This window comes from Protopterus annectens, chromosome 2.part0, assembly GCF_019279795.1.
Source record: "Protopterus annectens isolate FY-2018-M chromosome 2.part0, PAN1.0, whole genome shotgun sequence".
Taxonomy (NCBI): Eukaryota; Metazoa; Chordata; order Ceratodontiformes; family Protopteridae; genus Protopterus; species Protopterus annectens.
The window spans coordinates 764,520,577-764,534,565 of record NC_056728.1 but is presented as its reverse complement, the minus strand read 5'-3'; the positions used below and the strand labels follow the sequence as shown (position 1 = coordinate 764,534,565).

The 13,989-nt window shown below is 39.6% G+C and overlaps 1 protein-coding gene across 2 annotated transcripts in view; it reads left to right on the top strand.

Moving 5' to 3' along the window:
• The window catches only part of GLDC (glycine decarboxylase), a 1,044,727-nt gene that overhangs the window by 608,977 nt on the left and 421,761 nt on the right, over positions 1 to 13,989 (top strand). For both annotated transcript variants that reach the window (XM_044061077.1, XM_044061078.1), the window contains one exon: positions 1,319 to 1,416. In XM_044061077.1, the coding sequence (XP_043917012.1) occupies positions 1,319 to 1,416 (98 nt within the window). The remainder of the gene's footprint in view (positions 1 to 1,318; positions 1,417 to 13,989) is intronic.

The following is a 13,989-nucleotide window of genomic DNA, read 5'->3' as shown; positions in this document are numbered from 1 at the left end:
GTTTGAAGGTTTTACAATTTCTTAAGCTATTTATTAGTAATGCCAAGCTGAGTACAAAGCTATTGCTCTTCAAAGAAAGAGATGAAGACTCATTTTTGTCTGTCAGAGTAACTTGTGTTTAGAACAGGATTCATGTTAAGCAAGAGAAAACACACTGGATTTGTCTCAAAAAATTAAATTAATGACTGAACATGTTCCAAAATACAGAACATTAAGGGGAAAAAAAGCATTGCTGTTAAATGGTATCCGCATGTCTGTCTGCAACACTGTGGTAGAGAACAAGAATTGTAACCTATTGTTAAAGTATGGAGAACAAGCAAATTTTCTGCGAGCAAAGATTTGTATTGATGTCATTACATGCCAGGCATGGGTGGGAATGTGTGTTGAGCACAGAAATATAATCCAGACTGCCTAGGGATGACAGCTGACCTTAAGTCGACTCTCACTACAGTTGGTAGTGTAACTGACTGGTCAGTGGGAAATGAATTATCACTTGACCTGAAAAAAGAACTTGATAATCAGGGTTGCGACAGCCAAAAAAATAAAAAAAATAAAATAAAAATTCTTTATCCAGTTACTCAGTCCATTTCTGGATTGCATGGAAGCCAGGACAACAGTCCCATCACTTAGTAGTGTACCAGTGTGGAGTTTTGCCAGACACTGTTTTTTTCCCACTTGCCAAAGATGTGCTAAGTATTAAACCAGCAGTTCTCCAGACTGCTGGTAGATGCATATGTAATACACATGTATGTACATTTGTATGTTGTGATTAATTGGTGGCTCATCCAGAATCGATTCAGTGCTTTATGCCCATTGTTTTTCTTGGAAGGCTGTTGCTCCCCCTCTACCGTGTAAATGACAACTTGGGTACTGAAAATGAATGAACTAGAAGTGAGATGGTATGATATCTGTGTGTGCATTAGAGCCTTTATTTGCAACACATGCTAATTCAACAACTTTTTCCTGCTTTTATGCAGGATTTTTTTCCCTCTGTGTGAACACTATGTATATACATTGTCATTATTTTTGTAATTATATTGTGAAAGGCAATACAAAATGTCTTTGTATAGACCTTATACTGCCAGTCTGCCTTATTTGGTCAGTAGGAGAGTTTATCCACTTCCCTTTGTTAGCTTTTAATTACTGAAATGGTTTTACCCTAATTTATCCCCCAAAGGAAATGAACCAACAAGTCTGTGGTTTGCTTGCTTGCTTAACCAACCATAGGCGGACATTACTATCTGTACATTACAAATAAGACCTACGAGTTTAAAATAAACTCTACAGATTGCGTCTTCTTTTGCCATTTTCTCAACAGGAACTGATTGCAGAAAGCATGGGAGAAGAATCAAAAGGCCTGCTAAGTACTCCATTTAAAAGAACAAGCAAATTTCTAACTCATTCAGTTTTTAACAGGTATGTTCACTCCATCTGTGTTTGTTGGCTTTTTATAACTTGTATAACTGATTTTGACCATATTTTTGACTCAAATGTTTGAATCTCTATAAACTGTGATTTTTTGGAGCTTTTATCCCCTGGTCTCCACTGAAAATGGGCCACAAGCCCAGCTGGACCAACCCGGTTAACAAATGTCAATAAATAAATAAATAATGATCTGTGGTTTCTTTCCTCATTGATTAGGAAATGACAACTCCTCTAAAAAGAGAGTTTATAAGAAATCTTTGTTATTGACTTCCAGTAGTTCTGAAAGGTTCCGACAACTCTGCGAAGCAGACATTTTCATTTGTCCATTTCAAGGGCATTTTAATTTGGTAGTTGGCCACTTCTGACCTCTGTTGTTTGTGTGATCCAGAAGCAACCTATGGAAATGTATAAATCTTTTCACTGGATGCACAGTTTCCTGTAAGGATGTAGATTTATTGCATTTAGGCTGCCTCTGGTATCAAACCTGGAGGAGTAATCCAGTTTTACTACTTTGCCATCATGCATGGTCCTCTGTATAATATTACCACAGATGAAGACCCCTTGCTGTGCCCTATCTGCAGATGATAAAACATGGTTGTGCCTGCCCTCTAGCAGAACATAAATAACAAACCTAAAGAGATGTTATTCAAGGTAAACTTTTTGGAAACATTTAGTTTACCAGCTGTATATGTTGTGGGATTTCCCAGGCATTTTATCGGGTAATCCTGATCAGTCATGTGTATAACAAGTAGATAAATCTGCAGAAACAGTTTTAATAGAATGTTTTTGCCCACTTCAGAGTGCAGATGTTGATTGTGTCGCAGCTTCTCTTGTTGCTTTCTGCATCAATCCATACCTTCCTTTGTAATCTTAATTCCACCCACTTTCTTACAGATAGCAGCAGTTGTAAGGTATTAATGAATGAACTAATCACAGTTTTTATTTTATTATTATACAAACTATGGCTTGAATGTTGATTGCAAGAGTTTGTTCTGTTAAATGCATGAGGAAAGTACCTTGCTTGCTTTTCTAATCTGGTATGTTATTTCTGGAAAAACTGCTTTAATATTATAGCAATAACCCACGCCTGGGTGTGGGTAATGCTAAATTTACCCAAGGTTGGCGTGGTTTGGTTCCGGTGGCCCGAGGACCAAACAAAGCCAACCGTGGGTAAAGTTAGCATTACCCACACCCAGAAGTGGGTTATTGCTATTATACCATGACATTATTTAAGAAAAGAAACTATTACTTTTCTTAAATAATGGCATAGTATAATGCCTGTTTGCTGCCCTTCCGCAGATGTCTGGCATCCGCGGCAGTTCTGATGTACTGCGCGCTGCGCAGTACATCAGAGCTGTGGCAAAAGCAACGGAGAAAGCAAGATCTCCTTTGCTTTTTTAGTGTAGCTATGTTAAATGAGTTTAACATAGCGAGACAGTTCTAAAATAAGCAACGGACATCTCCATTGCTTATTTTAAAACTGTCTCGCTATGTTAAACTCATTTAACATAGTGAAACACTAAAAAAAAGCAACGGAGATCTTGCTTTCTCCGTTGCTTTTTAAACATTGTCGCTATGTTAAATGGGTTTAACATGCGAGACAGCTTTAAAATAAGCAACGGAGATCTCCGTTGCTTATTTTAAAGCTGTCTCGCTATGTTAAACCCATTTAACATAGCGAGACAGTGTTTTAAAAAACCGAGTTATACTAATGGAAAAAAGTCCGGGCGATCGGACCTTTTTCCATTAGTATAACTCGATTTACAACGGGCACGCTGGCCAATCAGCGTGTACGTTTTGGGGGGATCATGGTATAATATCTATGTGTTGGTGTTGAGTCAAAAACAGCATAATACAATATATAGTGTGAACGGACATTTAGTAGTGTGTTCCAGGCTATAGCAGCTGTTTTTATTGCTAAACTAAGGCAGTTTAAGTAAGCTCTCCATGTGCTCAATACGCTCTGCATGTTTAATTGAGTCTTTGTTATAGAGTACTGCTTTATTTTGATCTGTGCCTCTGCATGAAAATGTACACTGATATCTAAACATTTCATTACATTACTGCCCTGAGATTAACCTAGCTACACTGTTTAATCATGAGTAAACAATGGGCCATTTTATAGGGATATGTAGTGGTCTGCTGTTGTCCTGTATCTTGTTTCTAGCTAAAAAGGATTGTTTATTGACCCCAGGCTTGGAATGTTTTTAGTGCTGTATCTAACTGCTACATGTGGAACGGTAGCTTGATAATAATAGACAGTATTTAGTGGAAATTGGAAGTCAGTATTGTAACCTGTGGAAAAAGGCATTTTAAATAGTAAAATCAAGGTCTAGCTTTGTTTATTACTGGTTACAGACCTATACTGTGAAAACGAAGGAAACAAAGTGTCTGTAGCTATACAAAGTTGCTTGTTACTGTATACTTTCTAGTTGAAGTGAATGTCGAAATGATTGCTGGCTTGGTGGCTAGATGCAAGTGCCAAAAAGGTTCTCACTCCTAATGTATGTTTTATTTTTAGGCAGACCCCCTCAAAATAGCTAACTAAAAGAATCTCCTGCCTGAAAGAAGCCTCCTGAAAAACTATACCCTCAAACAATCTACTTGAAGTCCATCTTACAATTGGCAAAGGTTAATACCTTAAACTGTACTGAAATACTATGTACTGTAAACTGCTGACCTGGGTCTAAAAAACACCTTTAGTCTGTCCCCCATAGTAGTTTGTCTCCCTCCATATCTGTAATTAAACTAGTTTGCTCATAGCATTATTTCCTAACCTAAAAATAATCCCTGAATATTGTAGTTTTACTCTGCTCTCTCACACATAGCCCTGAGAATTATACTCTGTACCCATAACCTGCTGTTTAATAAATACCCTGCATGAGCATAAAACATAGCCTAAACATAGTCTATATCTTAGTGCAAACATACTGCTTAAAATACAGCTAAAAATTCTGTTTAAATTACAGCCATTAAGTTAACACTGCATACTTACCAATGCCTAAGGAAACACTTGGAGTCAGTGTTAGCCCCGCTCCGCTCGTCTCCCTGACCCCAATTTCCACCCGCCCCCACTACAGCTAAAGTTAAACTAAATCTAGCCACTCCCTAATGCTAAGTACCAATCAGTGCCAGATACATCACTGAACAGTCCTCCCATTTCACCAATTTCCTTCTCTTCCATTCTTCCACACCTTGTTAGCAGTCAGCCATCATAATTGGCCAGCCCCCCTTATAAAATGCAAACAAGTAAAGAAATACTTATTACCTTACTGCCTATGCTATTTCTGTTTTGCCAACTTACTGTCTGCAAACAAAAACTTGACCATGGTATTCACTATTGGCCAAACAGCCACTCACAACTACACACAAGACCAAACAACTACACACAAGACCAAACACTTCACCATCCCCCACACATCCAATCTACCACCCTCAACAAAATATCACCCCTGTAAAGCCACAAAACATAACCCTAAAGACAAAGACTATATAAAACTTATGAACAAACTCCTTAAACTTAGAATATCCTGTCACTATAACGTTATAATACATGGTGACATTCATCTCAACCCTGGCCCACCTACACCCAATAACCTACACACCCCTACCACAACCACCACAGTCAAGCTTCCCCTATCTATACTCCCACTAGTTCCCTCCTAGCATTTCACCTAAATATTAGAAGAATTAACAATAAAATTCCCAACCTACATGCCCTCCTAGCAACCCACTCCCCATACATTGTGTCTAATGGAAACCTGGCTAAAACCAAATAGTACTGATAATGGGATACCATCTCCAGGATATAATATTCACCATTAGACTGCCCCACAAGGAAAGGAGGTGGGATAGCAGTTCTTACAAAAATACTTTAACTGTTAATAGAGAAACTATTCAAGCACCCCAATTCAATAATGCAGAACTCCTCATAACCAAACTACAGATTAACCATAACAAATGCTTGAACATAGTCTGTATATCCATCTCACCAGGCAACAACATAAATACCCTAGAGGATATCCTTCACTGGTTATCCACTACCTGTCCCCAAGAAACCATAGTTCTTGGTGACTTCAATACCAACTGGCACCCCTGCTCCTCCGAACCCCCCCTCACCCCTATAAACTTATCTGGGTTTAAACAGACCATAACCGCTCCCATTAGAATAAACAAACCTATCAACAGGAAAAGTATCCTAGACTGGATCCTAGTCAATAATCAACCCTAAATGTACACAGCTGGCACTCCCATGACAACCTTTGTGACCATCTGCTAGCCTATATCATAAAACATAAGGCAGGAAACCCCCACCAGACCAAATATAAAAGACTTAGAAACAGGAAAAACGTTAACACTGCTATTTTCCTAAATGAACTAAAAGCAGTTGACTGGTCAAATCTAAAATCTCTACCATTAGAAGAGGCTATAGCTCACTTTAACACTAAATTCTTAAGTATCCTCGACTCTCATGCCCCAGCACGTACAATAAAATCTAGGTCAAACACAGTACCATGGCTCACAAAAGATACCAAATCAAAAATCAAAACTAGAAACCAAGCCTGGGCCAGCTGGAGATCGACCAAAGCCCCACTCAACCATTTAAAATATCGTCAATTCAGGAATGAAACAAAAAAATCTATTCTACTAGATAAAAAAAGGTTCTACCAGAATCTCCTACAAAACCACCAAAACAACCCTCAAAAGTTCTGGGCAGGTTTAAATCAACTTCTTCATCCAGGTAATTCTATCACCTCAACCCCGGCTAACCATACCCGTAGTTCCCCAGAGACCATAGCTGGCGCTTATAATAACTTTTTCACTGAAACAATCCAATCCCTAGCAAATCAACTAACCCCCACAAACTTAAACCCCACCTCTAATCTACCTGCTAATCACCCACAATTTACCTTCCAACCCATATCCACTAGTTTTATCAAAACACTTATAAAAAACTGAAACCTACCACCCTCTCTGCGGACCTCCTCCCTGCAGAGTACCTACAAATATCTGCAGATGCCATTGCATATCCCATATCTATCCTGATCAACAGAACCTTATCTGAAAGTACTATCCCCTCCCTCTGGAAAATATCCCACGTCATCCCACTCCATAAAGGGGGAAGTTCTACAGAACTATCCAACTATAGACCCATTGCCATTCTTTTCCCACTAGCCAAAATAATGGAGAAATGTGTACACAAGCAACTAATGCAGTACCTTACACAGAATAACTTACTATCCGACTTCCAGCATGGTTTCAGGCCATACCACAGCACCACCTCAGCCCTGCTTTCCTTTACTAATGCCATAAACCAAAACAGGAATGACAGTAGGCTATCCTTCGCCCTCTTTCTTGACCTATCAAAAGCCTTTGACATGGCCAACAATGAACTTCTCATTCTTTCTCTAAAGTCGGTTTCCCTCAATTATGCAATCCAGTGGTTCCAGTCCTACCCGACTGGTAGACAACAGGCAGTATTATGGCAGGGCAAACTGTCCATCCAGCTACCTCTCACACTTGGTGTCCCTCAAGGCGCCATACTAGGTTCACTACTTTTCTCTATTTTCATCAACAACCTTCACAGTGCTATCCCTAAAACTACCTGCATTCAATATGCAGATGATTCCACTCTGATCTGCTCAGCCACCTCCCCATCCGAATTGCAAATCTTAACCCAAAATACATTTAATACTATTGAAAACTGGCTCGCCAACCAACGCCTACTGCTGAACCCCAATAAAATTAAACCTCTACTCTTCACCCCCACTAGTAGATCCTCCACACTTTCATTCTCTGTCACATCTAATAATGGCACCACTATCTCCCCAGATACCCACACCAAGCTCCTAGGGGTTATCATAGATAATAATCTTAAGTTTGACCTACAGGTCAATAAAACCATACAGACCATCAATAAGAAGCTTGTAGAGAAACAAGACATTTTTAACCCCACTGGCTAGAACTGCTATCACCCGGTCACACCTACTCTGTACTCTTATATATGCCTCGCCTGTACTTTCAAACCTCAACAGATCAAAACTAAGTAAACTCTCCCATAGCTACAGCCATATTGCCAGATTCGCCACTGGCTCCACCTGTAGAACCCACCACTGCCAACCTGAAACAACTACAGTGGCTAGAACTCCCCAACTTAATTAAATTCAATCAACTCTTAATAGCACACAAAATACTATGCCACCCTGAGAATATCCCCTCACTTATAAATATTATTAAGCCATATAGCAACTTGAGATCCCTACGATCAGCCAACAAACTACTGGTCCAAACCCACAAAGCTAATAACTCTGCTGGTGAATCCCTGTTTGCCAACTTTGTTGGCAAAACCTAGAGTTCATTGCCAAGCTATATAACCCTACAATCCTCCATAAGTCTCTTCAACAAAAAACTCAAACAGTATTTCAAAGTAAACTGGCTTTGCCCATGTACCGACCCTGATTAAGTTATAAACTGAAAGCATAATCTGTAAATATCGTAATATGTAATTACTTAACCAAGCTCTACTTCCAATCTGATGTCTCTTGCTTTTAATTGTGTCTGACCATGAGAGTTGAGAGTCCCTGTTTGGGAACATTACTAAACCATTGTACAAAACACCTTGTCCCGGGCCTCCACTGAAAATGGACATGTATCCAGTCGGACTATCCCAATAAACAAATGTAAAATAAATAAATGAATAAAATAAAGATTTCTTTCTTGCCCCATTGATGAGATATCTGTCCTGTTGAGCTAGTTTTAATAAATGAATAAAATAAAGATTTCTTTCTTGCCCCATTGATGAGATCTCTGTCCTGTTGAGCTAGTTTTGGTGGATGAGTGATATCTGGCCTCTGTCCTGCACATCTAGTTTCCTCTGTTTGTTTTTTTCCTTTTTACCTTGAGTTGTTTTTTTTCCTTTTTACCTTGAGTTATTTTTTTCCAATGCTTGTCTGGGAGTTTACCAGGGGCTGAAACTAGAGCTATACAAGGTGGGCCATCATTCAGTCACCACAAGGCAGCTTTGTGTTTTTGTTGACATTCTGGAAATGACAGTAATTTGAATGTCTAACCCCATCCCCATCCCTGGGTGAAGGATATGAGTGAGCCCATTTATTTTATTTATTTATTTTATATTTGTTGACCGGGCTAGTCTAGCTGGATACATATCCATTTTCAGTAGAGGCCCAGGGAGAAAAGCTCCAAGCATGAGTAAATTATAATATTCAAAACATCAAAAAAAATGACTAGTTTCAATTACATGTTACCATAGTGACAAAGGCTACCACTCTTTGATGGTTTGATTTGCTGCTTTTGCTCTCAAGCCACCCTTTGCATCACCACCCAACCTACAACAGATAGTGGCAGTGTGTGCCGCCAGTACCTTCTCTCTGATTCCCATCCTCTATAAACACATTATTTATCCTTCCTGCCAGTGCCATTAAAGATCACATGCAACTGTTTTTTTTTTTTTGCACATATCTGCAGTCTTTTTTCTCCTGGGATGATAGTATAGCTTCCCCCTGCAAATTCAGTGTTCTCTTTCAATTTACTGTTATTTCCTGTTTGTAAAGTTTGGCTCTGCATAGACTTGTGGGCAGTACTTCCTTTCTTTAAATCATCATGCTTATCACTTTGATGATGCAAAGTTGGGTCTTTCCTGCACTTCCTGTGCTAGTAGACTGGATCTCTTTCCACTGTTTTCTTTATTCTTTTCGAATGTAAATGTTAATGGTGCACACATGCTGAGTGCAGTTTTATTAATGGAGCAGGTTTTGCTTTAGCAAGCATTTTGCAGGCCAAATGAACTATAAACTACAAAACTCGAATATGTAGCATTAGTGTTTGATTGTAATCCACAATTATCTACTTGAAAATTGAGGGTTTTGCGAGGGGTGGACAGGGTAAAATTATGAGGCAAAATCAGGGGCATTCCTCAAAAATCACAACAGATGAAAGGTAATACACAGTGATATTGAGCAAAATCAAAGGCAATTAAGAGTTATGGACTTTGTGTTGTATGTGATGTGCTTGTGTGACAGTTTAACAAGCCTTCACATTTGTTTTCACATAAAAGGGAGTCATAATGCATGTGGGTTTGAAGACCTGATTAACCAGCAATGTGTAACTTTAACAGTGAAAATTAGACAAAATTACAAGTGCTCCAATTGAAAACCATTGTGTTTCTTGCTCTTGCTGACTAGGTAATAGACTGTGCTGACCCCAACATGATGTCAGCAGCGAAGCAAAGTTTCCTGCAGAGTAACCAGTGAGGGTGATGCATATTATGGTTAGGAAGGGCAGTGTTTGGAAGAGATCTTTTCTTAAAAAGAAAAGTGAGACCACAAATTTACATGACAGACAGCCAAGGTAAACAGTTACTGGGGAAATGCATTTTGAGAACAGATAGGCTACTTTGACTTTTGTCAGTTTGCACATGATCTTTAAGCACACAAGCTGCAAGCTGGATTTGAGTTGCCTGGCAGTAGTCAGTTTTATTCCTCAACAATTCTGGTGGTTTAAAACAAACACTTCTGGTGGTGGTGGTCTTGCCTAGCAATAGTCAGTTTTATTCCTCACCAATTCTGCTGGCTTAAAAAACACTTCGGGTGGTGATCTTACCTGGCAATAGTAACAATTCTGCTGGTTTAAAAAACACTTCTCATAGTGGTCTTGCCTGGCAATAGTCAGTTTTATTCTTTAACAATTCTGGTGGTTTAAAAAAAAACTTCTGGTGGTGGTCTCTGATTTAATATTATTATCTGACTTTTGCTCACTGTTTGTAGACCAGGGTAGTATAGTATCCCAGTAGATCATTTGCAAGTATAGCCTATGTAAAGAAAATCACAAAAAATAAAATGGTGAACAAATATTAACAGAGATGTGGGTAAGTTTTAGTAGTAGATATGGGAGGTAAAACAGCAGGTGAGAACAGAGGGTGGCAGCAGTCATATTTTTGTTGGAGATAGTTTTTTTTTGAGTTGTGCTGTGAAATTGGGGAAAGATGACATTTTATTTTTGGTGATATAGGAGAGATGGTCAGAGTTTGGGTGCAAGACTGGAGAAGGAGTGATCAGTACATGGCAGGGGGGGATCTGGACTGAGAACATTTATTTCCTGTATTTGTGGAGGTTGAAGTAGTGGTTTTGTTATGGAGTCTGGCAGTGAGAAGCAAGAAGACACCTTGTTGAAGTAATTTGAAAAAAAAAACACTGTAAGTGACTGGGAGCTATCAGGCATGCAGAGATAGGTGCTTCTTTGGGGGAGGGGGGACTGTAAATGAATTTTCATCTATAGTGTGGATAAGTTTTATATTCTGTGGTTATAATATGGAACTTGCATTTGAGTTGAGCTAGGAGAACGCCTTTACCTATTTCAGCGCTTGCTAATCTGGAGAGAAAGGGAGATATTTTCCAGGACTACAATAAAAGTGAGTTGATGTTCTTCCTGGTGTTTTCAATGTGGTTATGGAATTTAAATGACTGGCCTAGCCATAAACCTAGGTATTCGGAGTATGTCTTTGTTCTTTTGGGGTACCATTGAGATCTACAGTGTTGATGCTTGAATGTTTGCAGCTTTTGAGAGATTCCAAAAGTAATACTTTTTCTTTTGGAGGGGTTTAGAAGTAGATATGGTTGTTTGTCCAATGAATAAGAAAGTAGGGGTCAGATCAGAGCTGGGTTTGAATAGCTGAATGTGAGGGATTGAATTTAAGGCTGTCTGTCAGCATAAAGAAGAGCGATAGGAAGGTTAGGGATGTTGGAATGTAGTTTGTGAGTATGGAGCCTGGGGCTCTCATTTGGTAAGAGGTGATGGGAATAAGCCAGTTTTGACTGTAGAATACCTAGTTGTTAAGAAATTGTGGAGCCAGGTGTCAGTTTTGGAGCCAACTCTGATTTCTTGTAGAGAGTGAAGGAGGAGATGGTCTGTAAAATCAGAAGCCTTGGAAAGATCAGTGAAGAGTACTCTTGAAATCCTTTATTCATGTTAAGAAGGATCTCATTTGTAAGTGACCAGAGTGCTGTCATTGTGCCCCAGTCAAGCCAGAATCCATGTTGTGTAAGAGTGAGGAGGTGGTACTGTTGGATGCAAATGGACAGCTGGTTGCAGATTAGTTTTTCAAGTATTTTCCTAAGTGTAGGGAGAATGGAGATAGGCCGGACATGGGTGGCATTCCCTGTCTGAGACTGTTTGGGAAGAGGTGTGATGAGCAGTTTTCTGCATGTCTGACATTGTGTTTTGAGTTAAGCAGATGTTTTAAATGGGGAGAAGAGGTATGGTAAGGAATTATTTGCAGCGTGAGCTGAACCAGGGGAGTAGGTTGTCCTCACTGAGGGTACGTTTTCTAGGGATCTATATCAGAAGCACGAAAAGGCTTCTGAGCGAATACAGAAACAGCGACACATATTCATTGAACCGCATTTAAGCGATTCGATGAATATGTCATAGGGAAAGGAGATAGTTGGCCAACTTCACGGAGTTGCCCTTTCCTTCCCTATAGTGTGATCTCGGAGTTGGTATATTTAGTTAGGGGGGTGGGGGGGGCACAGCCCTCCACAGTGGATGGTGTGGTGGGCGAAGCCCCCCACCTGTTTATGGTGTTAAATTATTTTTTTTAGCGAACGGCAGTGTAAGTTTTTTCCCTAAGGAAAAATTTGATTACGTGGCCGTTCGCTATTTTTAGGTTTCGTGCATTATTTGTCTACTTTTATGTAGTCCCACATATGTACTTTCGGTGTTATAATATAGACCTGTTTTCTAGTAGGGGCTGTTGGTCTTTGTGAGGGATTTTCTTTAAATAGAAGGGGGATACAAGGTGGATGGATGTGTGACTTCAAGGTAGAAGTTGCTGCATTAGAGAGGAGGAGGCTGAATTCCTTGAGAAGACAGAGGCTGAGAGTCAGCCTTGAGAGGTCTGGATGGTGATGGAAGGATACAAGATCTGTGGATTTCATGCCTATGAGAAGATTTACTTCCTGACGGAAGTGTTTGCCTTTGCCTAGCAGAGCCAGTTGGTTTTGTGTCTGTGCTTAGCTTGATTACTTATAAGTCAAGGCGGTATGATCTTCTGGTGAGGAGGCGCTGCTTCCATGAAGACCACATTGTCTGAGTTTTAGTAGAGCTTTCAGTTCATGGTTAACCAGGGCTTTTTGTTGTATTTGAAAAGTTTCTGTGAGAGACAAAGTAATTTGCCTTGAAGTAGGGGTGCATATCTGGAAGAGTATTAGTAGGTGTTCTTTAAGTTAGCAGTGGGGGATTAGTGGCTAAGTAGTTTGAGGTTTTCATATTACTTCTGCTTGGAATATGTTCCATTCACTATCTAGCAGCTAAGTTTAACATCTTGATACTATCATATGTTTTATTTATGTATTATTTATTATGACTGAAAGAGGTCCACTGAACCAGCCCAATCATCCAGTTAAAAAAAAGGTTGTCCATGTGATACGTTCCCTGCTCTTTATCATCTTTTTCTGGTCTTGTCTAATTGCCACACCCACTAGAATGGGTGTCCATATAACCAGGAAGGAAAAGGCAATGCTGCCATCACTCCCACTTGCATGAACAAATGGAGTATTGACATCTTGACAGCCTTCTTATTGACTAGCACAGTTCAGCTCCTCGTGGTATCCAGCAGAGTTCCTAGAGCAGCAGAGAAAGGAAAAAGCAACCTTCCAGATTTTAAGTATTTTTTCTTGCATTTTTCGACCATTTGTGTTATTCGACGACTGTTTCTGTCTATTTTATAGTGGTATTACCTGTTTTTCCTGTTTTTATAAGCTTTAATTGTTGGTTGCACTTCTTAGTTTAAGTTTGCTTAAAAGTTTAACTACAGGCTAATACACTCAAGTGTACTAGCTTTTGATAGCATTTAATCGAAAAGCAAAGCATTTATTGTGTTTTCTGTTCTGTCTGTGAAAAAAACTTGAAAAAAAAAATATTCTTGTTCTCCTAACTTTCCTGGCTAGTTTGTTCCAGTGATCAGATTTTGCTGATCACTGGGCTTTGTCTTGGTTCCTGTACTTCTCCATTTTCTTTGTTTGGTCAGGGGGAAGTTTCTTTACTCACCAGTGGGAGTGGGGAGTACTGAGCTGCCTGTTTGTCCTCAGAGGAGTGGTTTAAGACGGTAACTTGTAGTTCAGTGGCCATTTTGGGTCATTTCCTGCCTTTTCCAGCCCCCTGTTATAAAGCACGCTTTAGCGCGGAGTTGCCACTAGAGCAGCATCAGGCAGCACCGGTTTAACAAGGTTAAACTTTTTCTGGCTCCATAAAGTCTGTTCTTCATTTTTTCCCTTAGAACTGCTCTACTAGTAACCTAAACAGTATATCCCTTGACTAAAAAGCGCAGCACTTGTTCCTAAAAGTTTTTTTTTTTTTTTCCCCCTCAAAAAAAAAAAAAAAAGCTCAGCACTTGTCACTTCTATATTATACAAAGTCCATCACTTGCGAAACCCCCCCAGGAGTACCCACTTCCTTACTAAGTCCTCTCTTATTCAGTCTCATACCTAACTTCTTAATTTTTCTAGCATGTCGAAGGGCCAGATGCTGGCGTCCTCTCCTGCTCAGTTG